Source organism: Peromyscus californicus, unplaced genomic scaffold (genome assembly GCF_007827085.1).
Source record: "Peromyscus californicus insignis strain IS unplaced genomic scaffold, ASM782708v3 Scaffold_4__1_contigs__length_199733344, whole genome shotgun sequence".
In the NCBI taxonomy this organism is placed as follows: domain Eukaryota; kingdom Metazoa; phylum Chordata; class Mammalia; order Rodentia; family Cricetidae; genus Peromyscus; species Peromyscus californicus.
Genome location: NW_026294562.1, coordinates 39,406,194 through 39,433,393, shown reverse-complemented (window position 1 = coordinate 39,433,393; position 27,200 = coordinate 39,406,194). Strand labels below are relative to the sequence as shown.

General features: G+C 44.4%; 1 protein-coding gene across 28 annotated transcripts in view; it reads left to right on the top strand.

Moving 5' to 3' along the window:
* Trpm3 (transient receptor potential cation channel subfamily M member 3) overlaps nucleotides 1-26,736 on the top strand; it is an 859,806-nt gene extending 833,070 nt beyond the window's left edge. For 25 of the 28 annotated variants that reach the window (XM_052762651.1, XM_052762653.1, XM_052762649.1 and 22 more), the window contains 4 exons: nucleotides 9,354-9,504; nucleotides 9,625-9,824; nucleotides 13,708-13,840; nucleotides 18,133-26,736. In XM_052762651.1, coding sequence (XP_052618611.1) covers nucleotides 9,354-9,504; nucleotides 9,625-9,824; nucleotides 13,708-13,840; nucleotides 18,133-19,585 — 1,937 coding nt within the window. In that variant the 3' untranslated portion in view covers nucleotides 19,586-26,736. The remainder of the gene's footprint in view (nucleotides 1-9,353; nucleotides 9,505-9,624; nucleotides 9,825-13,707; nucleotides 13,841-18,132) is intronic. The other 3 variants (XM_052762676.1, XM_052762677.1, XM_052762659.1) reach the window with 2 other exon arrangements.
* The last annotated feature ends 464 nt before the right edge of the window (nucleotides 26,737-27,200 follow it).

The following is a 27,200-nucleotide window of genomic DNA, read 5'->3' as shown; positions in this document are numbered from 1 at the left end:
CAAAGGACTTCCCACAATGAGTAGGGGAAAGTATCTGTAGACTCAATTGTGTTAGAGGGCAAACCATCCCAAACTCCATGGCTTTAACCCACAGTACTTACTGAGTTCACAAGCCTGTGCACTGACTAAATGGTTATTCTTGCCCTGGCTGCCAGGAGATTGACTCTTAGCTGATCCATAACAGCATCAACTCAGACAACAGTTGCATGTAGGAGCAGAGGCTCCACGTGCACGTGTCTTGGCCTCCGACTGGCTAGCATAAGCATGGCTGCCATGGTGATGGCTGTGGTAGAAGAGTAGGAACAGAGACACACAAGGGCTGTCTTGCAGTTCCACGTGGGTTGCATTGACAAATATTCCATTCACCATCATGGCCAAATTCAGAATCAAAGGGCAAGGAAACAGATTCCCCACATGCAATGAGAACTCCACAGTCACTTGGCAAAGGAGCATGGATACGGGGAAAGGGGGGGATATCTGAGCTGTTGAAGCAATCATATCATAACCCTGTTATGTCATAACCTTAACTTAGTGGCTCGAACAACAGACTCTTATATATCTTCAGCCTTCCCTAGGGAGGCGAGGATGCAACTATCCTGATAGGAATTCCTAAAATAAAACAATGAACTACCAAGGTTGGAATGTTGAAGCTCTTTCCAAAAATAGCAAATAAATGACCATTTATATGTAGACTAGCAAGAACATAACAGTGAGATGTTAGAAAGAATTGGGTTCTCTTCCCTCTTCCCCCACCCCAGTACACCCCTCAACACACCCACAATATGCCTAGGTTTGGGAAATCCTGCTTTCTAAGTCATTAAATTGGAATAAATTATGAACAGCTCAAAGCTAAAATTATGCTAATAGCCAGTGACTACCTGCCAGGATGGCCTTAAAGAGTTAAAGGCTGTGTTACTGGTACCCAGGTGGTACAGGCTTAAGGACCTCATGACTTTTCTTGGAATCATGGAGCAATACAATGTTAGGAACAGATGAAGTTTGGACATCATCTAATTTAGTATTTCTCAACATTTAATCAGCCATATTCTCTCTGTTTTGTAACCTCTGTTCTGTTCCTTGTAATTTTTCAACTGAATCACTTTTTAAAACTCAATTTACTTAAAAAAAATTATATTGTGGCCATAAGTTGAAAATGACTATGATTCGATGTAAATAGAAGATAACCATAAAAGAAACAAAAGGAAAACACCACGCTATTATGAAAGCCTTGGCAGATGCTTAAGCCTGTCTCAACTTTACTGGAAGGGGGGGTTAGTGAGGGATGAGTTAAGCAAGCATGATCCTCAAACTGACAGTATCTTCCCGATGAAGTCAGGAAGAATTGAATGAGTCTTGAAAGGTCATTTTCTTACTGTCTGACTCAGTGCTATTTAATGCTCTGTTCTTATACCCTAAAATCATCATGGACTCCCTGACCTGTGGAGGTGCCACCCTCTGGGGAAAATCAATAGTCTAACTCCTTTCATTCACAGATGCAGGACTCGAGGCATGCTGCCAATTTCTAACGGCTGTTGTTTCGCATGTCATGAGAAGTCAGTATTGTCTCTAGCAGCTGAGTTAGGGACTAGGGGAAAAAGTCAGCCACAAAAGGAGCAGTAAGACAGAAACTAGTGATGGTGCCTTGGTACAGAATTCAGTCTGACCTGATTTATACTTACCTTTGTAACTCCTGTTCTTGACTGCATGGGACACTGTCATCCCCTACAAGCAATAGAAAATGTCCCCAGCTTCCACCTAGATATACCACAATCTACGACCTTTAAATAAGAAAAATTCTGGAAAGAGGTAGCAATACAAAGAGAGGCATCTTCAATTATTTCATCTTGAAGACTATTATGTTATGAAAAATAACAAAGGGCAGTTCTCCGAGAACTAGCCCTCAGAGCAGGTGCTGGGACTGTGGTCACAGCACTCCAAGTCTTTCAGTCAAACTCATCGATGATGAGTTTGGTCACTTTGTAGACCAGGCTGGCCTTGAACTCACAGAGATCCTTAGTTAGAGTTTATGTTGCTGTGAAGAGACATTGTGACCATGGCAACTCGTACAAAGGAAAGCATTTAATTGGGGCTGGCCTACAGTTTCAGAGGTTTAGTTTGTTACAATCATGTCGGATGGCATGCAGGCAGACATGGTGCTGGAGAAGGAACTGAGAGTTCTCTATCTTGATCTGCAGGTAGCAGGCACAGCCTATGTGCAACTCTTTTTTTTTTGGTTTTTCGAGACAGGGTTTCTCTGTAGTTTTGCGCCTTTCCTGGAACTCACTTGGTAGCCCAGGCTGGCCTTGAACTCACAGAGATCCGCCTGCCTCTGCCTCCCGAGTGCTGGGATTAAAGTCGTGCGCCACCACCACCCGGCTATTATGCGCTACTCTTAGTGTAGCTCGAGCAAAGGAGTCCTCAAAGCCTGCTTCCACAGTGACACAGTTCCTCTAACAAGGCCACACCTACTCCAACAAATTCACACCTCCTAATAGTGCCACTTCCTTTGGGGGCCATTTTATTTCAAACCACCACAGGAATAAGAATAATCTTCTTTGTCTTCTTGTCTTTTCAAAATGGATTTTTTTTTTAGGTTTTTTTTTTTACATTATTTATTTATTTTCCTGCAGGGAGCATGCATGGGTGTGTCATGGTGCATGTGTAGAGGTCAGAGGACAACTTACAAAGGTTACTTCTCTTCTTCCACCATGTGGTACCCAGGGATGGAACTTAAATCATCAGGCTTGGCTATAGGCTCCTTTACCCACTGAGTCATATTGCCAGCCCTCAAAACAGATTTTTCATTGAAAATCATTTTCTTAAAAAATAAAATAGAAAAAAATTAAAATAGTTAGATATTCAACTTGGCTGTTTATTCCATTGTCTGTGGTTTGGGATTAAGCTTGCAGGCATTTTTTTTTTTCAGATGAGAGAGGAAGTAACAGTCCTTAAATAGCTCTCGCTGGGTGGTGGTGGCACATGCTTTTAATCCCAGCACTCGGGAGGCAGAGCCAGGCAGATCTCTGTGAGTTCAAGGCCAGCTTGGTCTACAGAGTGAGATCCAGGACAGGCACCAAAGCTACACAGAGAAACTCTGTCTCAAAAAAAAATAAGAAAAGAAAGAAAGAAATATCTCTCCTTGTCTTGTCTTATCTTTGAGAGTTATGTCAGTCATTTCAAACATTGGTCAGTCTTAATTATTTCTGATTTTTAGGGAACAGTGTGGTATGCATATTAAATTAGTAAGCATTTTCTTTCCCTGTATATTATAGGAGGAGAGAAAAAGAAAAGGGAAGCATCTAAACGTGGGAGACATGAGTCCCTTCTCCTGTTTATGAACCTGTTCTCCTTCTCTGTGCTCCGACCTTGGAAGAGTCCATTCAGCTGTCCATTCGTATGAACAGTTCGGGCTAGTTATATAATATATATATATGGAAGAACAAGACAAAGACCGGGTGTCTATAAAATGCCCTCGTTTGCCTGTAATCAAGAGACTCCCCTCATCTCTGTGTTGTCCCCTCTTCAGAGGCACTGACAAAAGACACTCTGATCCCCCGGCTTGTATGGATGGCTTTATTGTTCTTCCCGAATTCTTCGGAGACATTGACAAAGGTTTAGAAGCTGTCTGACCTTCCATCATATCAAAATTTTAGAAAGATCATACCTCAGGCTCAAGACCTTGCGTTTAAGCATGCAGTAGTTGGGCACGCGTGTTAGCACACTGGCCAGGCTACATGAGAAAGAGAGGAGTGTACCTAGGTCAGAGATCAAAGGGAGGTTGTACCCACTTCTCCTACATTCGTAGTTACATCATCAGTTCAAATTGCCATCCATGCAGCAGGAATGCAGCAGGTTTGGGGTAAAGAGAATGTCTGTAGCGTTATCTCTTGTTAACTATACAACCTTGAGAAAGACATTTTGTCTCTCAATTGTAAAGCAAGGATACTTCTATTTTTGTTTCTCTTTCTAGTTTTTGAGATAGGGTCCCATGATATAGCCAAGTCTGCCCATGAACTCCTAATCCTCCTGCTCTACCTCCTGAGTACTGGTATGACAGGTGTGTACCACCACACCTGGCTAAGAAGAACATAATTTCTTACAGAGCTGGGAGGAAGAACCATGTAAAGTGTCTGGTGGAGGCTGGCACAGACCATCCCTTCCAAAGATGCTTACTTCAGGTCTACTGTCTGGACTTTCTCAGATGGAGAAAGAGCTGAGGTTAATATTTTCTGAAGAATCATCCACTTTTAAAGGTGCTCTTTTTAATTGGCAGGGTGCAGGGTCAAGTCCTCAGGGCCTGTGATGTATGGGAAGTAGTCCATGTCAGACATCGGAAATGACTAGAATAGGAAGAGTGTCTGAGTCTGGCACTTCAGGTTCCTGGGCAGCTGGAATATAGGTCTAAGTGTCAACCAAACCTTGGGGGACCTGAGTGGGAGCCTTAAAAGAGACAGGAAATATCTTTCATCCCAACCCTTGCATTCCCATTTTACAAAGGGCTAAGGATGGTCCTGTGCCTTGTGTGAATTATAGTTCATTTGCCATACTTCCAAGAGTTTTATCTAGAGAAAGATTCCAAAGTAACATATTGACTGAAAGAGAGAGAATAAAAGGATTAATTAGCAATGTCTGCCATGAGGTAGGAAGGCTGGTTTGCTCTGGAGGGTTATATAACAGCATACAGAATAAGATCTTCTATTGTTCTGGACAAAGACTTTGGGAGGAAAATCCTATTTTTTTACTCTGTTAGTTTTTTTTGCTTTCACAAGAGCTTTCTATACTAGCAGGCTCTGATAGCACTTGATGAGACCTAGGAGTAAATACAACAGATCCTTAGGCTCTGACCTGGTAATGGACATCAGTGTGCACTTAGAGAAATGTATGACACTGACCCGGGTGTCTAGTATCACCATGTTTAGCCGTATCTCTCTGTTCAACACCTGTATATGTCAGGTAGTGCTCAGGAGACCAAGCTTGGTGACCAAGAGAGACAAAAATTCTGGTCTCAGGGCTTATACTCTAAGAAGGATGCTGTTGACCCTTGTTTCAGATTAGGTTCTACCTATTTCAGTAATGGGAACTGAACCTAAGTTCCTAGTCATGCTAGTTAAGTATTCTTATCATAAGCTCTGTGCTCAGCCCCCTTTGTTACTATAAAGGTTTTTGGGGAAGGGGACAGTTCCAACCACTGGAATGCTGTTCCACCACATACGGGAGTCGCTTTTCTCATCCATCGCCCACATACTCTTGCCAGATTGTGACTAGCCCATCAGTGTGTTCCAAAGCCCAATTGTCCATTTCTACCTATGAATGCATCATTAGCAGGAACTGGCACTTTCAGTCTCTTCCCTGTGATGTGTCAGTGTGACCCACATAGTCAAAGCGCAGGGGCCCCTTCAAATTTGGCTATAGCTGTACAGATCCAACAGCTTTAGCCAAATTCCGCCTCTGTGCTCACACCTGCCTATGGTGCCACTCCTGGAGCTCACGTTCTTTGCTCTAAGGGTTGGTGGCTATGTCCAAGTATTTGGCCTGCTCCTCAGACTTGTATCTACCTCCCTGATTTTGCAATAGCCCATATTGCCAGTTTCTGAGGCCACAGTTGGATAAAAGTTCAGCTTTATTGGAGTAGACCCTTTAAGTGGTTTCCTTTGGGGAAGGAGGAGAGCAGTCGAATCTCTGCTTTGGCTCCTAAAACAGTGATTCAGCATCAGGTCAGATGCTGTGTCCCTGAGTACCGCTCTCAATCTTTCTATACTAGTCCAAAGCTCTAAATATGAACATCTTGTTTTACTGGCTGTGGACAGGGAGGGAGGGTAGTTATATCAGCTGGCGCCCCCTGCAGCTCCCCCACCCCACCTCCACCAATGTTTTACTGTATCTGTGAGGCTCTAGCGCACAAGTCTCCTCCTGTGTCAGCCTTCCTACCACTAGGATTACAGTGATGCCCCACCATGCCTACCTCCTGTCATGAGTCTTCATTGCAAGTGATAACGACCCAATTAAAACTGGCTTTGGAAAAAACAGACTCACATGGTTCATGGTTCATGTCTTAGTTGGTCCTCAATTTCTGTTCTCTATGATGCCCCTCTCAGCCAGGCCCTTTCTACTTGGTAGCCTTACATTTTGTTGTAAGTGAGGGGTGGGGGAGAGCAAAGTGAGTCCACAGGAGGAAACAGGATGCTCTTATTCAAGGAAAGGGCAGTGGATGTGGGAGAGCTCCAATCTACAAACATCTACTACAGGGACTCTACTGACTGTTGTGAGAACACGCCACTTGGTAACTGGTAGTGACTGATTCACACTGCAGAAGTATTGGGAGAAAAAGGTCCCAAGTGCAAAGTGAGAAAAGAAAGAAAGAAAGAGGGAGATACAGAGATGGTAGCCAGCCCACATACCCCTAAACCTCCATCCATGTGCTGTATTGGGGCATATGCTTGGGGGTATTCCCAGCAACTTGCTGGTATCATAGGACCATCAAAATAACTTACCATCCTTCCTAATAACTGCTGCTTGTCAGGTCTAGAAGGCACCCTGTTCATCTCCATTAGTGGCAGACATCTGCGTATTTGAGTTACTGCACTTTCTAGTCCCAGAGCAAGGGTGTCATTAGAAGCCCTTGTGGAGCAATGCTTTGCACTAACTGCTGCCTTATAATGCTTACAGCTTCTTTGCTGATATTACCAAATAAAGGCTGCCTCTTAATGATTCACTTTTTTATCATTATCATTGTCACAAGGAACATCTAACTCATTTACACTGCACTTCTTGCTGTAGAATCTAGATGATGCTCCTCAGACTGGCCTGACATCTATATTGCCTAACTGAACCAACCTAGTAAGACTACAGCAGTTCAAGCACAGATGCTCAAGAGATCTCTTTACTCAGTCCACAAACACTGCGTGTTTTGGACGGCATATGAACATGCTAGGTGGATTGTTGAGCCAAGAGGAGGGTAACCTCGAAGAGCAATGTCCCACTGTAAGTCTTGTGTACAGTACAGACAAGTAATTGGGCAGTAACGGCCGTGTGAGAGCCCTGAGACAAACGGTGGGAGCTGGGAGCCTAAGGATATGGCCAGCCCAATCCTGGCTGGAGGGGTCGAAAGTGGGAGGCTAGGCACACACTAAAGAGAACAGATACACCCTGGGTGAAATTTGGGAGTGGGGCCAAGTTGTCAACAGGTCTTATGGAAATGACAGAAACAATGTGGCTCAAAATCAGGAAGTGAGAGGAAGACTGGATTTCTAAGAACTACAAGAAAGTTGGTCCAGGTTGTGCCCACAGGGAGAAGGGAGAAAAGATAGCCCTGGAGAGCTGCCTGCAGAATTTTGACATCACTTGTTGGTGAATTTTCTTCCAAGACCCTCTTTCTTACAGGGATGTCTTGGGTGGTCAGTACTACAAATGTCAATAGCAAGATTCTGCCTTCTAGAAAACACCCCATTCCCACATCCAGTTATCTGGCATATAGAGCCAAAGGGAGTGCTTTGGCCATCTTATCCTGGTCATAAAATCAGGATCTTGGTGGCCAAGTGCTAATAAAACCCTTGCTGGCTGCTGCAAATATGTGTTTTAATTTAAAAAAAAAAAAATCATGTGACTTTTCCAGCCTAACTAAAAGCTCAGTTACTCGACCTCTGTAGCAAATGACAAGGAAGGCCATACCTATGACCCCAGGGGACTTCTGGTTCAATTCTGGGTGAGAGCTGGGTGTTAGTAGTGTTTCAAGCTGCCAGGTGACCCCTGGGTATTGAGAGCGGAGAACCTGCAGAGTGCAATGGCTGGCAGGAGGAGTTCTGGAGAAGAATGGGCCCCCTTGCTGTACTGCTCAAGCCTTGTAGAGTCCCCATGCCAACCCTCCTGCCAGTTCCTCAGTAGCGGCCTACAGGAGCTGCTGAGGCCTCCTGAGGTGCTCTTACCCACTGCTAACAGACATAAGGTTACCCTGTTCAAAGGCCAAAGGAAAGCAGCTGGACAGGAAGAGCTACGTCACTTACCCTCAGTACCGACAAGCAAGACGGGCTCTATGGTGGTTGGAATGAGACTGGCCCCCAGAGGCTCATTATTGGAATGTTTGGAAAGGATTAGGAGGTGTGGCCCTGTTGGGGGAGATGCGTCACCAGAGGTGGGCTTTGAGGTTTCAAAAGCCCACCCCAGGCCCAGTCTCACCGCTCTTTTTCTCTGCCTGCTGTCTGTGAATCAGATGTCAGCTCTTAGCTCCAGGCTATACCTGCCTGCCTGTTGCCATGCTCCCCACCATGATGGTCATGGGCTAACCCTCTGAAACTGTAAGCAAGCCCCCCTCCCTCCCCCCCCCCCCCCCCCCCCCCCCCCCCGCTGCCAAAAAATGCTTTTGTTTGTAAGGTGCCTTGGTCACTGTGTCTCTTCACAGCAATAGAACAGTAAGAAAGACAGGCTCTGTGAGCCCCACTCGGCAGGCCTATAAAGCATTATTGAGGACTCCCCCTGCCCCACTTACCTGGAAATACCAAGCTGGCCTCATTAGCACATTACTTCTGCTCACCCAATCCCACACATCGCCTTCCTCCTCATTCCCACCACGACATCTCCCTGAACACCGCTCCCCATGCCTTTGCCATTTAGTAACTACAGTTAGGTTTATGTCTTGTCCCTGAAATGCACATACTTGGAATGAAAATGTGGTTGGTTGGTTTTTTTAAAGACAAGTGGCTGTGGGCTCTGGGGTCCCTCCCCGCGACCTCGTTCCCTGTTATCCTCCTTCCTCATCCATCAGAGGCACCAAGTGACAAGCTCTCTAGGTGCTTCCCAGGGTGCCGCCCTGTACTGTTCCCTCTGTACTGAGACAGCAAATCGTTGGCTGAGGCGGAGGATTGTTTCTCCCAGCAATTAACAGTTGCCCTGGTGTTAATTTCCAATCAATAGCCTGCCATGCTTGGCTCCAAGCTGTCCGCTGGAGGCCTCTACAGCACATTTTGAAAGTAACTTGCCAGGAGGTAGGATTCTGGCCCTGGCTCCTCCAAAAGCCCTCACCAAGCATTTCAGGAACACCAAATGCCCTCTCACCACTGCCAGGGGCCAAGGGACTGAGGGACCAAGCAGGTGGCCCTAGATAGCTCTTGCAGTCTGATGACAGATTGGGGACACAGGTGGAACCGCCTCTCCTCAAGAGTGGTGGCCCTTTGAATATTCATGAAGCTTTCATTTTCCTATTTTGCTTTTTTGAAACTTTTTGCTGTTTGAGGTGGCTGTATTTTCCTTCCATTTAAACACCTCATTTAAATATCTCTCTCTCTCTCTCTCTCTCTCTCTCTCTCTCTCTCTCTCTCTCTCTCTCTCTCAAATCATTTTTTAACTGTCACTTCCTCCAGCTCCCTGTGGACAGAATGAGACCCGAGAGGATGGCAAGACAATCCAGCTACCCCCATGCAAGACAGGAGCATGGATTGTGCCAGCCATCATGGCCTGCTACCTCTTGGTGGCAAACATCCTTCTGGTCAACCTCCTTATTGCTGTCTTCAAGTGAGTGGCCACTTCTTCAGGCATACAGGTGGATGGATGGGCAGCATGGAGGGAGGGAGCCGGTATTTCAAAAAAAGTAATGATTTATTTTTTGTCGTGTGACTCTCTGGTCTGTTTCAGCAACACATTTTTTGAGGTAAAGTCGATATCCAACCAAGTATGGAAATTTCAGAGGTACCAACTCATCATGACTTTCCACGAGAGGCCAGTTCTGCCCCCACCGCTCATCATCTTCAGCCACATGACCATGATATTCCAACATGTGTGTTGCCGATGGAGGAAACACGAGAGTGACCCGGATGAAAGAGACTATGGCCTGAGTGAGCAGCAAGCCGGCACCTGCAGCTGGAAGCCCCCAGCAATTCCCATAGGCAGTCATGGCGGGGGGGGGGGGGGGGGGGGGGACCATGCCTTCCCTGGTTCTCCGGCTTCATTCCTCCTGCCTCCTGCATATCTAGGGGAATGGGAAGAGGGCTTGCTTGATGAGATACACGGTCGAAAGGAGACAGCATAGCACGGGCTGAAGCCAGAATTCTTAGCCACTTCTTACTAAGAGAAAAAACACTCTCCAACAGAGCACGTTTGCCACCCTCATACACTTCTTACTTTCCAAAGATCCTACCACAAAGCAGCCACATTAATATGCCCCAAGTGCCATAGTAGATATCACTTTAAACAATATGGCCTGAGTTTTGTTCTTCAATGCTCAGTTCTGGGACTATTGCTATTACAGATTTTAAATGTTTTCTAAGCCTTCAGCATTGTACCTATATGATTTTGTGGAGAGTGAGCCTTGTTTTCAAAGGACTCCATCACCCACCACCCACCACCCACCACCCACCACCTACCACCCACCACCCACCTTCTAGCCTGGTGTTTCTGAAGGGAAGTTTGGATAGCATTGGGCTGGAAGAGTTCCTCACTGTGTAAGAATGTGTGACACATGGCAGGAGACTTAATGTATCCATCTCTGCACATTAAGTACCAGTGGCTCCTGCAGGCTCCTAAATGCCCCTGGGCACCAGCTCTCAGGAGCCACTGAAATGCAATGACTTAAAGACAATCTACTGTGCTTTTTCCAAATGTGTCAAGTCTACATCTACATTAAATCCACAAGCAAGAGCCTCTGGGATGATAGGGGTCTGTCTCCATCCATGGGATAACAATACACCCAACTGATTCTCTAAGCCTAAAGCTCTTAGTGATCTCCCTAACAAAGCAATGCCCAAGTTCTTTCTAGACGTTCAAGTCAGACAGTTGGAAAGACCTGGCAACTTCATTACCATTCCCCTCCAAAATACAAGTTTAGGTCAACAGAAAGCTGAACTTGCCTGATATTTTGTACTCAAATCATGCCAGCATGGTCAACTCCTAGGCAAGGCATGCTGTAAGAATATTGCACTGGGGGATGGGAATGGGAGGAAAGGAGAGAGGGGAAACTCGAGTCATATTGTACAATTAATTAATTAATAATAAAGAATATTGCACTGGGGGTCAACTCAGGGCTCCAAGTCAATTTCCATAAATCATGAGCACCTGTGGTAGAAACCTTCGCTTAGCTAGAGAGCAAAAGATGGCTGGAAATACAGTACGTGACAGGGGGTTGTGTCAGTTATTTTTATCGTCATTGTGACCAAATGCCTAAGAAAAGAAACTTGAAGGAGAGATACTTTTCATATCCCATAGTTTGGAGAGACCTGGTGTATTATGGGAAGGAAGGTCTGGCAGTGATGGTTATAGAGGCAGGAGTATGAGGGACACGCAGCTTCTCATGCCTTGGGAGATGAGAAAGCAGAAAAAAAAACTCAATAGGCACTCTGGCCAGGCTGTGAACCTGAAAGACACATCCACAATAACTGAGAAAGACCTCACAGACCCTGGAATATAACCACCCTCTCAGGACCAGCTATTCAAACACATGAGCCTAGTGGCGGGGGGCGAGGGATATTTCTTGTTCAGACTCAGCTGGGGCAGTCCAGAGACCTATTTCTACTTCAGAGCCTGGTTCATAGGTCCAAGGATACTGAGAAGCCCCACCAAACTCTAGAATATATGTGATTTGTTTCTGTGTTTTGTTTATGAGACATGGTCTCACTACATAGCCCCGGCTACCATGCAACTCACTATATAAATCAAGCTGGCACCACACTTATAGCAATTCACTGTATCCTCCCAAGTTCTGAGATTAAAGGCAGGTACCAGCCATATACATGGTTTTCTTATTTTCAGCCAGAGTAGCATGGGATGTATCACCAGGTCTCTGGACAGGTAGCAGGAAGGAGCAGGTGACAGACTTCTCAGAGCACTCCTTCCCAGAAGGAAGATCTTGAAAACGTGACAGGGTGAGAGGAGTGAAGAGCAGAGAGGCAGGCCCTGCATGTGTCTACCCATCAGGGAAGAATGAAGTTCTCCCCCATCAGTCTGTAGCTGTCATTAAAAGATCCCAGAGCACTGCCAAGTTCTTGCAGAGACTCGGAAAGAGTAAACTGAAGAGTTAGATGGTAAAATCTGACATGGTAATAGGCTTTTTTAAAGAATATTTTATTTTTTGAAAAAGAGCAGCATAGGGCTTGGGGTTTGGCTCCGTCAGTAAAGTGCTTTTTATACAAGCATGAGACCCTGAATCTGGAGCCAGAGCATGCACATAAATGCCAGGCACAAAGCAAGCAGTAGTGTCTGTAAGACAGAGAGAGAGAGAGAGAGAGAGAGAGAGAGAGAGAGAGAGAGAGAGAGAGAGAGAGAACAAATAAGGCAATTGAAAGGTGCCAAGAAAGTACTGAGTCTACTCCTTTGGATCTTAGAAACATCCCTAGCAGAGGGTAGCATGGGTCTTTGACATTGGAGTCTATGTGGCCTCCCTCCTTCTTGACCCTGATGTTCATGACTCTGTGTGGTTCACATCTCAGGTGTCCCTACCTGGCATAGCTGTCCCTCACCTTAGGAGCCTGCCATTTTTGAGAAGTACAGCCTGACTTCTGGTATTTTCCACAGTCCCAGCAGCTTTTCCAGCCATGTTTTACAACCCTGGCAAGTTCTAACTGATGTTTCTAGGCAAGCAAGAGGGATGTGGGGCAGGAAGGGCCCACAGAGCTGAAATTCAGCCCCCCTGGTGTTTGAGCCAGTGTCTGCAGCATTTCAAGGGCCCAGGGTGAGAAAGACTTCCTGATCTGAGAAATGACCGACCGCAACAACTCTCTTGCCCTAACCCTGTTCCAGAACCCATTTAATGGTTCACAGTTCCACCACACTTCTTCTGTTGCGGTAGCATTGATGGCGACGTTTACCTTCTGTTAGAAAACCAGAGTAACAACAGTACAAATAAAGAAGGCTTCTTTTTCTTACATAACGGAGAGTAAAGAGAGGATCGAAAACTCAGCCACGGCTCACTGAGGACAAAGACCCCAAAAGACCCGAACTCCTAGTTTTCGGCTCAGCTTTCCTTTTGTGTGATTTTGTTTTCAAGGTCACAGAATAGTTGCTGAGCCTCCAGTCGCCAAATGTTTCTGTTGAAGTTAGGAAAAAGAAAGGAAGTATAAAAAGAGCAACCATGTCTGGTTTTGGTTTTGTTGGTTGGTTTGTTTTTGTTTTTGTTTTTTAATGAAGGAGCAAAATCTCTTCCCAACATACCCACCCTCCCTGCAGTAGACTTCTTTTGTTTCTTGGTCAAAACTGAGTCTTGCTAATAATTTAAAGGGTGACTAGACATGTATGTATTTGGCTTTCCTGCCTCTGTAGTAGAAAAGAGAGAGAGAGAGAAAGAGAGAGAGAGAGAGAGAGAGAGAGAGAGAGAGAGAGAGAGAGAGAGAGAGAGAGAATGGGGTTACAAAAGGTTATTAATCAGTGATGTTGGTATGTCACACTACTCAGCCCAGAAAATTTAGAGCCTTCAAGAAGCATCCACGCTCCCAGATGTTTTCTTTCCCTTGTTTTCCTTCTGTTCTCCAACCCGTTGCTTCCTTAATTAAGCCCAGCTCCTGTGGTACCCAGGTATACCCAGGTGGCTTCCAGAGACCACGACTACTCTGCAGCTCAGGAAGGAGCCTGTGTTTCAAGAGGCCTAATTAGATTTGGGTTCTGTCTGGAACTCACAATAGAATCTGGTAGACTTTCCCCAGCCTGCATTTCTTTAAAACCGTCATTAGGCCACAGACCAGATGTCGCTGCGGTCCCTGCTCTGTCTCACGGCTCTTTCCTCCCCCCTAGAACTCTTCATAACTGATGATGAGCTCAAGAAAGTGCACGATTTTGAAGAGCAGTGCATAGAGGAATATTTCAGAGAGAAGGATGATCGCTTCAACTCATCCAATGACGAGAGGATACGGGTGACGTCAGAAAGGTGTGTCCCTGGGCCCCACCTCACACAGATGCTTCCTACCACTCTCCATGTTACCAGATGAATTTGTTCACACATCTCCAAAACACAGACCTCTTCTACTTACCTTTACTGCCCAAGAAAACACGGACCTTCTGAAAGAGCAGTTTGTTGCCTGATCAGTCCATAGATCCAAGTCCCAGACTTAAAGATCCTGGGCTTTTCCAGGAGACAATGAAAGCTTCCACCTGGACAAGGGGCATTGGTGAGTCTAGGATAGATCTGGCTTGGACCAGAAACTGGAAAGTTCTATCCCAGACATAAAGCAAGGAAGACACAGCTCCAACTGAGGCTCTTCAACAGGTTCATTGGACTGTTGAGTACACTTATCCAGAAGAGAATATCCCCATGCTTGGCCTATGTGGGTGTTCCACGCCTTCTAGATAAGCAAGGGCAAGGGTTCTGTCAATCAACAGGAATAATGACTGGTATTTTTCCAAGAATTATTTTTGTTATTTTCTTTTTATAGAACAAAATTAAAAACAAAAAATACAAAATTTTCTATCCAGATTCATTTGTCACTTACCAGCTGGCTTTGAGAGCCAAGAGATCTATATGAAAAATCTCCTGAGCAAACATCCTGGGCTCAGGTGGCAGCACCCACATCACAAAGCAGGCATGGCCCCGTGCACACAGTAACCATGGTGCAGTCAGGAGTAGAGACAGTAGGATCACTATGGCTTGCTTAACTTAAAAAATGTGAGCTCCAGGTTCACAGAAAGACCCTGCCCCAAGAAGGTATAACACATACACACACAAAGACACACACACACACACACACACACACACACACACACACACACACACACTCGTGACAGAATTTTTGATATCTAACAGTTCTAGATCTAGGCAAATGCTCTTGTTTTGTGTCTCTTCTGTTACTATAGACTAATGAAACCACCATTCCAAGCTGGTATATTCATAACCCAGCATTTGGGACTAGCTTCCAAAAGAACAGTCAGAGGGTGTCACAAAGAACTGGTGTGACCACACTTTAACTGTTTATACTCTAAAGACAGAGAGAGCAAATGGTAAATAGTGTAGAAGACATAATAGATGGGTAACTGCAGTCAGTGTGAATGGGACTTCAAAGATTTAAAAGACTCATTTCTAATTTTCATGGAATGCCACTTTGTGTACCCACATCAAAGATGCTTTATTAACTATGTAGAAATCACATAAATTGCAATTTTTTTTGTCCCTTGCTCTTTCTTTAAAGAATGCAGACTACACGCATAGGTATAATCACATATGCCAATGAGCGGTTGTATCCATAGGTACCAAGCCAATATTAGTAAGATTTAAAGCTCTGCACAGATTTTATACACATCTGCCACTACAAAATAGAGAGATTTATGATATGCTGTAAAATACTTCTCTGGCAAACAGAGGAAGGAGCTGAAATTCCTAAGTTCTCTCTCATTCTGAGGCCTTGGAAAGCTGTTTATGAATGGACATACAGCCGTGTGCTTCCAGAAAATTGTGCCATGTGGGAATATTACCATAGCTGAGACATATTTCCTTAGCATATGTCTTTGGGCCTTCGAAATGCTTTTTGAATTCAGAAAAACCATAGGCCTAGGAGGCAAGAAATGCAGGAAGGGAAAGGCATATTAAGATGCCAGGAAGGCTTTGCCTCTCTGAGGAACCAGGACGAAGAGGGCCAGATTCCAGCACACATGCAGATACTGTGACCATGTCAACAACTCCTTCTGGGAAGGAACCAGAGCCTCTGACTCCATGTCAGCAAACCCTGAAGGACTACTCCACTCCCTGACCTGCCAGGGTGGCTTCTCAGGGTGTGAGTGAGGGAGCAGGTACCAGGAATGCAGAACGAAGCAGAAGCCTGCCATCCTGGTTCAGGGGCAATAGGAAGACCAGGCCTTAAGAACCAGCATGGACTCCTGAGCAAGCCCAGGACAAGCCCAGTCCTTATTCTGCTTCTGTTGGGGAGTTTTACTGTGGTTATCATTGGGTTTTGGGCATTTCTAAGAAAATCAAAAGCTAGACTCTTCCAACAATGGAATGGCATGTAAGCACAACAGAAATGCCTCGCAGTGCATTGGGGACCCACCAAGAGACCAGGTCATCTGTATTGGCTGCCTCAGTACCCTCCAGGATATGTCCATTCTGAGTGGAGTCGCAGATCATTTCACCTGCCTTATCCACAGCCTCTTAACAGAGGCAGAGAAAGGTGGGAAGAAAGGTCTGCACACACATGTGTCTGTGCACAGACATATCAGTAGGGCTGCTTTGGGTTGCATTTCACTACTGACTGTACACAGTCCATATAACCAAGAGAACATTATGTAACTGCACCATTGTGTTATACAACCTGGGTGCAGGGTTTGAAATCAGAAGGACTAAGAGCTTATTCCCTTTTCGTGGGCATGTGCCACCTCTCCTCTTCCCTGTACCCTGTTGTCATCATCTTCTGAGTTAATCTGAAATGAACCGCTCTCCATCTGGAGATGTGAGCAATGGAAAGTTAAAGACACGTTTCTTTCCATATAATATCGTGATTTTCACAATGACCTTCTTTCTTTAACTTAGTTGCTGTATGTGTCTATCTCCTTGGGGATTTCTGCTGATTCATAAATTCTTATCACCTGTGTCTGCACTCTGTTGCTTAAGCTATCCGACCATGATCAGTGCTGAGTGGCCGCCATCATGACTGAAAATTCTTGGTGGGCTCTGTGTGTGCATGCGTATGTGGAGATCAGAGGACAACTTGCAGGAGTAGGTTCTGTCTTCTACCGTGTACCTCCAGGGATAAAACGCAGATCAGCAGACTTGGTGGCAAGTGCCTTTGTTTGCTGAGCTGTCTCATTGGTCCCAAACTTTTCAAGGAAAAAAAAAAAGAGTAAGTTTTAAAGAAGCTGTCTAGTTATAGAACAGAGTAAATTTGACTCTAGGTCCTTTTTAGATTTTATGCTCCTTGCAGTTAGGTCCATGTCCTCATCATTAGGCTATTGGGTGGTTAGATGGTTAATCACACCCAGATTAATGAGTGAAAATGGATTAACACTGGCCCTTCCTGTTTTCTACAAGATTTAACATACCAGCAACGTAGGAGTGCAGAGAAGTGGTAAGAATTGGTTAAAAATAGCTCTTGAGCCGGGTAAGGTGTGGCATGCCTTTAATCCCAGCACTTAGGAGGCAGAAGCAAGCAGATATTTGTGAGTTCAAGGTCAGCCTGATCTACATAGCAAGTTCCAAGACAGCCAGGGCTACTGAGAGAGACCCTGTATGTATGTATGTATGTATGTATGTATGTATGTATATGAGACCCTGAATGTATATATGTGTGTATGTATATTTTTTTTCAGTCCCTTTGTAGCTGGCTTCCAGCTCCAGCTCTATTTTCTTAGTCCATGTGATGCTCTGCTTTTAGGATCCCCATCAGAACTTTCCTAGTGTACCTGAAGAGCCTCCTCTCCTAGACCCCAGCATCTTTTCACTCTCTCTGGATTCCCGGTCTTTCTGACTCTCACTTGCTCCTTTTCTCTGTGGTGTAAGACCCTAAGCCTGAAGGGCAGTAGACAAAGAGGCACCACCATTCAGATTATGGCACACAGGCATTTCTCAGCCCTTAGACCAGTGATCACATATAGTCGTGCCAAACAGCACCATTATCCCCTTCAGATATCAACCCTCTATACACTGGGCTCCACAAAGAACAGCAGGAGAATAACTATTCTGCTCTTTATTACTCTTCAAGCACTAAAATACTACTAGGAAGCAGCACCTAGGGTATGCTAAACTAAAAACTAAAACCCTCTGAATTATGACAGGTGTGGTGGAGCTTGCCTGCCATCCCAGCTGTTCAGGGGGCTGAGGTAGGAGCATCACAGGGCATAAGTCCAGTCTGTGCAACACAGAGAGGTTCCTTTTAAAAAATACTACTAAAACTAAAGAAAACCACTGGATTAGATCATTTCCAAAATGTCTTCCAGCACAAAAGTAGTCAGATCCTGTGATCCTCTCTCCCCTTCAGCACCTCCCTTTACCCACAACCCCTCCACTCTCTCCACTTCAGCCCCTCCCTTTACCCATAACCCCTCCACTCCCTCCACTTCAGGCCCTCCCTTTACCTGTAACACCCACCCACCCACCCCCACCCCACCCCCACCCACCCCCGCTGATTCACTCTTGGAGAAGAGTATACAGCTTTGCTGTCTTCTAGCCTTATCCTCTAACCCCCACAGCAGAAGACACTGACCTAAGTGACTCTTATGCTCTCCTTCTCCGTACAGGGTAGAGAACATGTCCATGAGGCTAGAGGAAGTTAATGAGAGAGAACACTCCATGAAGGCTTCACTCCAGACTGTGGACATCCGGCTGGCACAGCTGGAAGACCTCATCGGGCGCATGGCCACAGCCCTGGAGCGCCTGACAGGTCTGGAGCGGGCAGAGTCCAACAAGATCCGCTCAAGGACCTCCTCAGACTGCACAGATGCAGCCTACATCGTCCGCCAGAGCAGCTTCAACAGCCAGGAAGGGAACACCTTCAAACTTCAAGAGAGTATAGACCCTGCAGGTGAGGAGACCATGTCCCCAACTTCTCCAACCTTAATGCCCCGTATGCGAAGCCATTCTTTCTATTCAGTCAATGTGAAAGACAAAGGTGGTATAGAAAAGTTGGAAAGCATTTTCAAAGAAAGGTCCCTGAGCTTACACCGAGCTACTAGCTCCCACTCAGTAGCAAAAGAACCCAAAGCTCCTGCAGCCCCTGCAAACACCTTGGCCATTGTTCCTGACTCCAGAAGACCATCATCATGCATAGACATCTATGTCTCTGCCATGGATGAGCTCCACTGTGATATAGACCCTCTGGATAATTCCATGAACATCCTTGGGCTGGGTGAGCCAAGCTTTTCAGCTCTAGCACCTTCCACAGCCCCTTCAAGTAGTGCCTATGCAACCCTTGCACCTACAGACCGACCTCCAAGCAGGAGCATTGATTTTGAAGACCTCACCTCCATGGACACTAGGTCTTTTTCTTCAGACTATACCCACCTCCCAGAATGCCAAAACCCCTGGGACACAGACCCTCCAATGTACCATACCATCGAGCGGTCCAAGAGTAGCCGCTACCTAGCGACCACACCCTTTCTTCTGGAAGAGGCCCCCATTGTAAAATCCCATAGCTTTATGTTTTCTCCTTCAAGGAGTTACTATGCCAACTTTGGGGTGCCCGTGAAAACAGCAGAATACACAAGTATTACGGACTGTATCGACACAAGATGTGTCAATGCCCCTCAAGTAATTGCCGACAGAGCCACCTTCCCTGGAGGTCTCGGAGACAAAGTAGAGGACTTATCTTGTTGCCACCCTGAGCGAGAAGCAGAGCTGAGCCATCCTAGCTCTGACAGTGAGGAGAATGAGGCCAGAGGCCGGAGAGCTGCCAATCCGATCTCCTCTCAGGAGGCTGAAAATGCAGACAGAACCCTATCCAACAACATCACAGTTCCCAAGATAGAGCGTGCCAACAGCTACTCGGCAGAAGAGCCAAGCGTGCCATATGCACATACCAAGAAGAGCTTCTCCATCAGTGACAAGCTTGATAGACAGAGGAACACCTCAAGCCTACGAAATCCCTTCCAGAGAAGTAAGTCCTCCAAGCCAGAGGGCCGAGGGGATAGCCTATCCATGAGGAGACTGTCTAGAACATCAGCTTTTCACAGCTTTGAAAGCAAACACAACTAAACCTTCTAACCCTGTGTTGCAGGAGGCTCGAGAATCCAGCACTAAAATTCTCCCCATGTCCACCTTGTTCCCCCTTCCTTGAGTTATATCTGCTTTACTCTTAGCTGAGCAAAACAATGCCTTGGGAGATGTTAACTCAAAGGTAACCTCTGGGCCACACACAGGTCAAGCAAGCATTCCATCTGGCCCAGTGCCAAACACAGGGTGTTAAGGCATGTTCACATTGTTGGGGAGGGAGGGGAAAAGAGAAAAGCAAGGGGTTAGGGATGAATGTGTGTAACCAGGCACCACAGAAAGCCATGAGCTCTGATGGGCTCAAGCATTCTCCATGCCAGCAGGCATCATGGGACTTCTGCCCTGTTATCGAGAGTTGAGGCAACGGGGCTAAGTTGCAAAATGAGATAAAAGAGCCAGCATACAAGATGAGATATTCTAAACTTCAATTCTGTTTTCTTTTCACATTGGTTCCATCACTGGTGACTGATGAAGAACATCCTTTTTATTCAGTATAAGCCGGCAGCAAGCAGTTCTACCTAACGTCCCACATCCTTCTCATGCCAACACTTCTGTAATTGGTCATTATAAAGAAAAACAAGGTAACAGTCATATATACAGTTCACCTGTCTCTTATATATTCACTTCTGGTGCCACAACTGTTTATCTCTTTAGAAGAAAATAAGGGAACAGAAATGCCTTTTTTTTTTCTTTTTGTCTTGCAATCGAAATGAAAGAAGAATTGATGCTAACAGCAAAAGTCGTATGATTTATAATATACCATGGGCAATCAAGTATATAGTCAAGCAAGCTCAGGATGAATGTAATTAAATAATTTTATATTTTTAAGTTATTTTGTATCTCACCTGTCATCAATGAATTCACTCATCAAATATGTAATATTGAACTTTAAGAAAAAACAGTGGGAAGAACTAACATTAAATTGCCACGTGGGATATTGTTATACTCTCACCATTCATAGTGTGTGATGCTGCTGTGTGGCCTTCATCATTTGCATGTTTCCACTATGTCCTCCGAACACCTCCAAGATGTAACTGCCAAACTTCCACACCACTCATCACGTGACCGTTTTGTATTTGAACACATGGTTCTATGTGGATATTTTCATACCTAGAATTTAGTCATCTAATCTGGGCTCAGCATAAATTTAATCGGATTTTTTCAAGGGCTGGTATCTTTTTTATGGAAATGTTCCAAAGTACTTTGTTTTGTTTTGTTTTTGAGACAGGGTTTCTCTGTATAACAGCTCATTTGTAGACCAGGCTGGCCTTGAACTCACAGAGATCTGTCTGCCTCTGCCTCCCTTTGTGCTGGGATTAAAGGCTTGTGCCACCACCACCCAGCTCCAAAGTACTTTTTAAGGAAGTTTAAAAACCATAAATAACCTTAGACTTGACTAGGGGCTTGACATCAACCCAAAGCCATCAGTTGCAGACAGACCATGAATATGTTTCTATAAAAAAGATACAGTAGGCCAAAATAGAAAGCAAACATACCATATACAGAGTTCTATAGTTTATGCTGCTCATGTATACATCCATATACATAGACACATGTTTATATACAGTAATAAACAGACACAGAGAGATTTCTTAAGAGGCTTTGACTCCCTGTCACCTGAAGGTATAACCAAGACTATTTTTTAATATCCAAGAAGTTTCACTGGAAAAGCTCATTGTACTATTGGACCTACTGTTGAAATTACAATTTTCAGAAACTCTCTGTCATTTTACTCTTTCCTTACATTGAACAAGAACTGTCGAAATGGCTCACCCTTGCCCTCTGCCGTCTCCTGTTTGAAGCACCCACTGTTGTGACATCTTTCACTCTGGTTTCTCTGACACGAAGCTATTGCCACCAAATACAATCTGAATACATGTGTGATTCCAAGCCAGCTTGTATTACACAGTCTAGAATTTTCTAGAATCTAAGTTTCTAGATTAGAATCTGGATTGAAAGTGGGGTAAAGAAATCTTGACCACAAAACTTTGGGCTCCTATTTGGATCACTGAACATTTTAAAATAATCAAGTCTTTACGAAAAATGAGCCAGGAATAGTGGTGATGCACACCTGTGATCCCAGCACTTGGAGAGAAGAGGCAGGAGGATGAGGAATTCAGAGTCAGTCTCTGCTATATATCAAGTTCAAGGCCAATCTGGACTACATGAGACCCTGTCACAAAAAAAGAAAGAAAAGATTGTAAAAAGGAATTTTCTTTGAGCTAGGGATGGGGCTCAGTGGCACAGCACTTGCTTAGCATACTCATGGCCCTGTGTTCCCTCCCCATTGATGAGGGGAAAAAGAGGAGGAGGAGGACGGGAAGGAGAGAGAGAGAAAAAACAGAAACATGATTTCATGTCCCTGGCCCCAGATACTCACTGATTCTTTTAACTATAGCTGTACCTCACTTGGTGGAATCAAGTCAATCCCTCACAAAACCTCTAGCCTTTAAATATTTTTTTTTTAAAGAAACAAGCTTTTCAGCTGAAAACAGTAGCAAGCTACCAGACATGAAGAATCAGTTTTCATCCTGGGTATTTAGGTAACACCCAACCTCTTCATTGATAACTGGGCTAGAGACACATCCTCATTGATCTCCCTCCCAGCATATATGTGTTGAACCTGGGAGTAAATCATTTAACTCTGAGCCTCCTTGAGCCATGAACCCCTGTGAGAACCTCACAGAAACCCCGAGCCCTCCCACCCCCCAACTTCACATCCACGTGAAGCTACAGTGTAACTTTAAGGGGTTCACAAATCCTCTGGTTCCAGTGACTGATGAGGACAGAGACCATGTTTATCATCAGTCAAATGGGAACAGGCACGATACACTTGTAGACCACTTCCCTGTGAATCTCTGGAAGGCCAAGTCTCAGCATTTCTGTTCCTTAGATTAGACATGGTTGGTTAGCTGGATGGTGTTGTGCCCTAACATTTTCATGACTTTGAGTAGCAAGCATTCTCAAATGCAAAGACTCTCCGAGGGAATCCACAGGGGAGTCCAAGGAAATGAACTCATCATCTTTGACCATAGAGCAGGGTACCAAGCACTGTGGGGCCTGGCTTGGGACCTCATTGGAAGCAAGGGAGAGAAAGGACAAGTCTGAGTGTTTGTTTGTTGTGATCACCTGAGAGAAAGACAGTGTGACCTGGGAAAGGAAACACTTAACAGTCCTGAGCTTTTGTTCTGCATGAAAATTAAGTGCTAACATCCTTGGTGAAGTGTGTGAAATCTCTAAGCCAAATGTAAACAACTTAAGACGCAAACTGTGTAGGTCTCATAAGCCATCTCCTTCCTGTGCACATGCGTGTGTGTTATTTCCAGTCCCATCTCCTTCCATTTCTGGGTTCTCTGCACACCAGTGTGGCATTGATTCTGTGGCCTTGTACGGACAGCTTGTGTTCAGCTCATTTGTCCCACCATGTCCCTGACTGAGGGGACCTGAATGACCTGCCTTGTGAATTAAGCAGCTCATGAGCAGCCAGTCACTGAAGACCATACATAAATAAAGTCATAGAGGGCTCAAGAAAGAGAGAGCTTATTCAATCGTCTGCTTCATAGGTGCCAATTTTTATATACTGTGATGTGTGATGATTTGTTCTAAATTGCTTGCTTGTTCCTTTTGGGAAAGGAGTTAAGGATGTTTTATAAAAATGGCCATATTTTATATTTACAGTTAGAAACTGATAGATTTGAATGGAGTGCTAGAAAGTAAGAGGATAATTGTCATGGCCGGTTTGTGTTTCTGAAAGCCAAAAGGAGGGCAGTCAGAGTGTGGCACTTTATAGAACTGGGCGTTTCTTTAAATTGAAGCTTCCAGGGCCAGATATTATTTAGCACTTTGAAAGTTCCCCCTTTAAAAAAAAAAATATATATATATACCTATACCAGAATAATGAAATGGGGGGGTGTACTTGTGAAAACACAAAATGTGTTTCTTCTGAATGTTACAAATGTATTTTAAAAATCTGGTTTCTATAGATAACATTATGGTAGATCACTGGATAGTACGTTTCTTCTTTCTGCAGCTGTACAGCTAATCTTCCTGGATGTTTGGGCTGTTTGATTTCTTTAAAGATAATATTATCCAGTTATCCATCATGCTATATCTATAGGCTATGCCATGTGACATGTTGGGCAATGCTGTATCATAAAACACATGTAAACCTATCTGTAACCTGTGTTTAACCCAGCATAGTTGTAGCATGTGGTTGTATTAATGAACGTTACAGGACAGCTTTATATTCATTTATAAATCTGTAACATTCAATAAAGAAGCACATGTGGTAAGGATTGAGTATGTTCCCATTTCCATGTTATTTAGTAGCCTCCGATAACGGGAATTTTTGTTCCTGGTCTTCATTATGTTGTTCACATTCCTCAGACCACTGTAAAATATTTGTATAAGCTGATGTGCATCCTCTACCAGGTCCCGCTAGCTGTGAGAGGTACGGTATGGTTCTGACAAGCTGGCATGTTATGCAAAATACTATATAGCAAATGAACTTAAATATTTTAAACTCCAGTTGAATTAGCTGTTTGTTTACGTCTGCTGACCCCACGTGGAAGCAGTGTACAGTATTTTATAAATACGTTCATTCCGTAGCACAGTCTGTTCTAGAAAAAGTGATGCTAATGTTTAATGTTTAGGTGGCTGTATACTTGGCCTAGATATTGCATTCAACTCACTAATCTTTACAGTAACAATTTGACTTGACTGAAGTAATCCCTGTCCAAACCCTGTCTTAATTTTGTGTCAGCACAATGCACGCTGTGCTTTATGCATTTCTTTTGACTTTTTTTTTTAGTGCACTTAACATTTTACTCTTGTCTGCTGCAATGCTTAAGCCAGTTAGGGACCCGCTCCAATTGTTGGGCTTCTTAAACTGGGACTACGTTCAGGTTTCAAAAATTAAAACTAAGTAACCAAGGGTTTCTTCTTTCAAGCTGGTGAAGCTCTGAACGGATACTATGAAAAAAAGTATCAACTGCAAGTTGTAATAGCTAGGGGACCCAGAGACGGCAAGCCAGCACCACTCTGGAGTCCCGAGGTCCAGGTGTGGGAGCATCTGTGATACGCAAAAGACACATTCTTTAGAGCTTCCTGGGTGCAAATTGCTAAACCAGAGATGAAAGCCAAAGGTCCACAATGACAGGACAGAAAGGCACAGATCGCTATGAGTGGATGGTCCCACAGTAATGGATGAGACCTCCCTTCTTGTCCTGTGGCTTTCACACCCTGTGGGCGGGCTGGGCCCAGAGGTGGAACGGGGTGATTGTTTGATGAAGCACCAGGTAACTCCAAAGAGTTTCTTCTTTAAAGAAGTCGCTGTTCCATTGTTAGAAGCTATTCAACATCTGGAAAGGGATGGTTCCAACTTGCACAGTCTAAATGCTCCCAAAATGAGTAGGGAAATCTTTCCTCTCCACCAGCTTTGCCCTGTGCTGTCTCTGGTGTCTACGAGTCAAGCATCTTGTCTCTCAGATTAGAGTCAATAAAAGAGGGGGTTGGTTCTGATTAAAGAAGAACACTTTCCTTTTTCAAATTAATTTCAGGGCGTGTTAGTACGGCCTTTGCTCTCGTGATCTCCTTGCGCTGGTCACCCCTAATAAAATCAAGATGTACTGATTTCTGTGTGTCATCTAAGAGGGGGTGCAGGTAACCAGATCATCCAGATTAATCAAAAGAGGTGATTCCTTTCCTAATTTTCCTGGAATAACTGGTCACCTTCTGCAACACGTGATCCCCGCATGGGTGTTGGGGGCTGGAAAGTGAACGGATGGACATCTATGTAGATGCCCATAGATTCCGAGGGGCATTAGTGCCAGCTCTGGCTCCAGTCCTTTTGGATTGCTGAAGAATGTGAGGCACAGGGTGAGATCAGCCTTGGGCCTGGGGGCACAGCTTTTTTCTTTCTTTTTCCTTAGTCTAAAGCTAGCTCCCCTTTTTTTTTTTTTCCGTGTATGTGAGACCAACAGACTCATCTGTTACCTCCCTATGGACCCCAAAACAGTAATCTCAAACATCAACTACATGGAAAAGCCAGATGTTCTGAATTTGACCCAGGTCTGATCTTCCAGTTGACTTCACCTCCTCCCTCCAACCAAGTTCCTAACGTGGCTGCTGTAGCACCTGTCATGTCTGATTCTGAATTGCCTGTCTGAATCCTGAAAGGCCCTCTACATCTTCACCCAGTCGCCTGCCTCTCTCTCTATGAAGGGATTACAAACTCAATGCAAGACCCAGATCTAGAATGCAAAGGAATGGGCCTAGGAAAGACAATGCAAGAGCATGCAAATATATATATATATATTTGTCCCACAGAAAGATTCAAATTTGGGTTTTCAACCGCTGTACTAGCCACATAGGTATGTAGGTGTGTGCCAGCAGAATTCCCAATGGCCATGTTTTGGGGCCTCTGATTTGGAGCCAAGCACGGTCTGATTCATGATTCTCACATAGAGAGCAAACACATCAAATACACTCAAGAACTCTGAGTTGGGAGAAGCATCTCACCCTATTCAGGGTGACTCCTGGATGACTTCCATGTATGTTGATTAGCATGTTTGACTGGATCCAAACACAGGATCAGCGTGAAGGAGACTATGAGCAAGGATACTATAGCCTGTGAAGACTTACCTGCTTCCTGTCACTGGAGCATCTGAACTGAGTTTCTATTGCTGCTACCACTGTGTAAGACAGTCCGTGTAGTCAGTACACTACATTCATAGCCATTTCATAACATAGCACTTAGACTCTCACTTGTAAATGCTCTAACCATAGTTTATAATGGGGGAAATTATTCAGATACCATTTTTAAATGAATTCCTATAAATACAATGATTTTGAAATTGGGTTTACTAAATATATATATATACATCTTTTCCTTCTTTCATGTATGATAGAAAGAGGTTTGCATATCTACTGACACTATGAATATATATATATATAAATCTAGAGGCATTGTTCTTTTTTAACGGTCTGTTACTCGATTCACAATGCACTTTGAGCTTGTCTGTTTAGATATATAAATTTGAAGCAGAAGTTGGCAGATTCTACAGGCAAAGAACTTTCTGGAATTTCTGTAACAAATGTTTTGCAATAAAAAAAAATACAAATAGTTTAAAACATGACTCAGACTTCCTTGTGCGTTTATGTGTCTCAGTCTGCTCTCCACCATTCTCATGCTAAAGTCCCTGGTGGTTCCTAGGGAATCATTGCCCAGAGCTCCAAGAATTACCCATTTTGGAAAAATAGAAGTTACAAACTGTTAAACTATAAGGTGTGTTCACCAGCAAAGAATGGATATTATAGGCCAATGTGGTGTTTTTTTTCTCAATTTGAAACATTTTCAAATTGACAGATATCACATATAATTCTATATTTCTGGTACCTCCTAAGAAACATGAAAATCTGGCCATAATAGACTTACCATATCCCACACAACTGAGCCAAATGGTATACCGTATCACTTCAGTGGGAGTCCAGATTCTCCAATACTCCACCAGTCCCCCACCTCTCCCTATTGTTTCTTACCTGGTTTCCTTCACTTGTTGGAATTTCCTGGAAGGCCCCATAGGCACTGGAACTTCAGTAC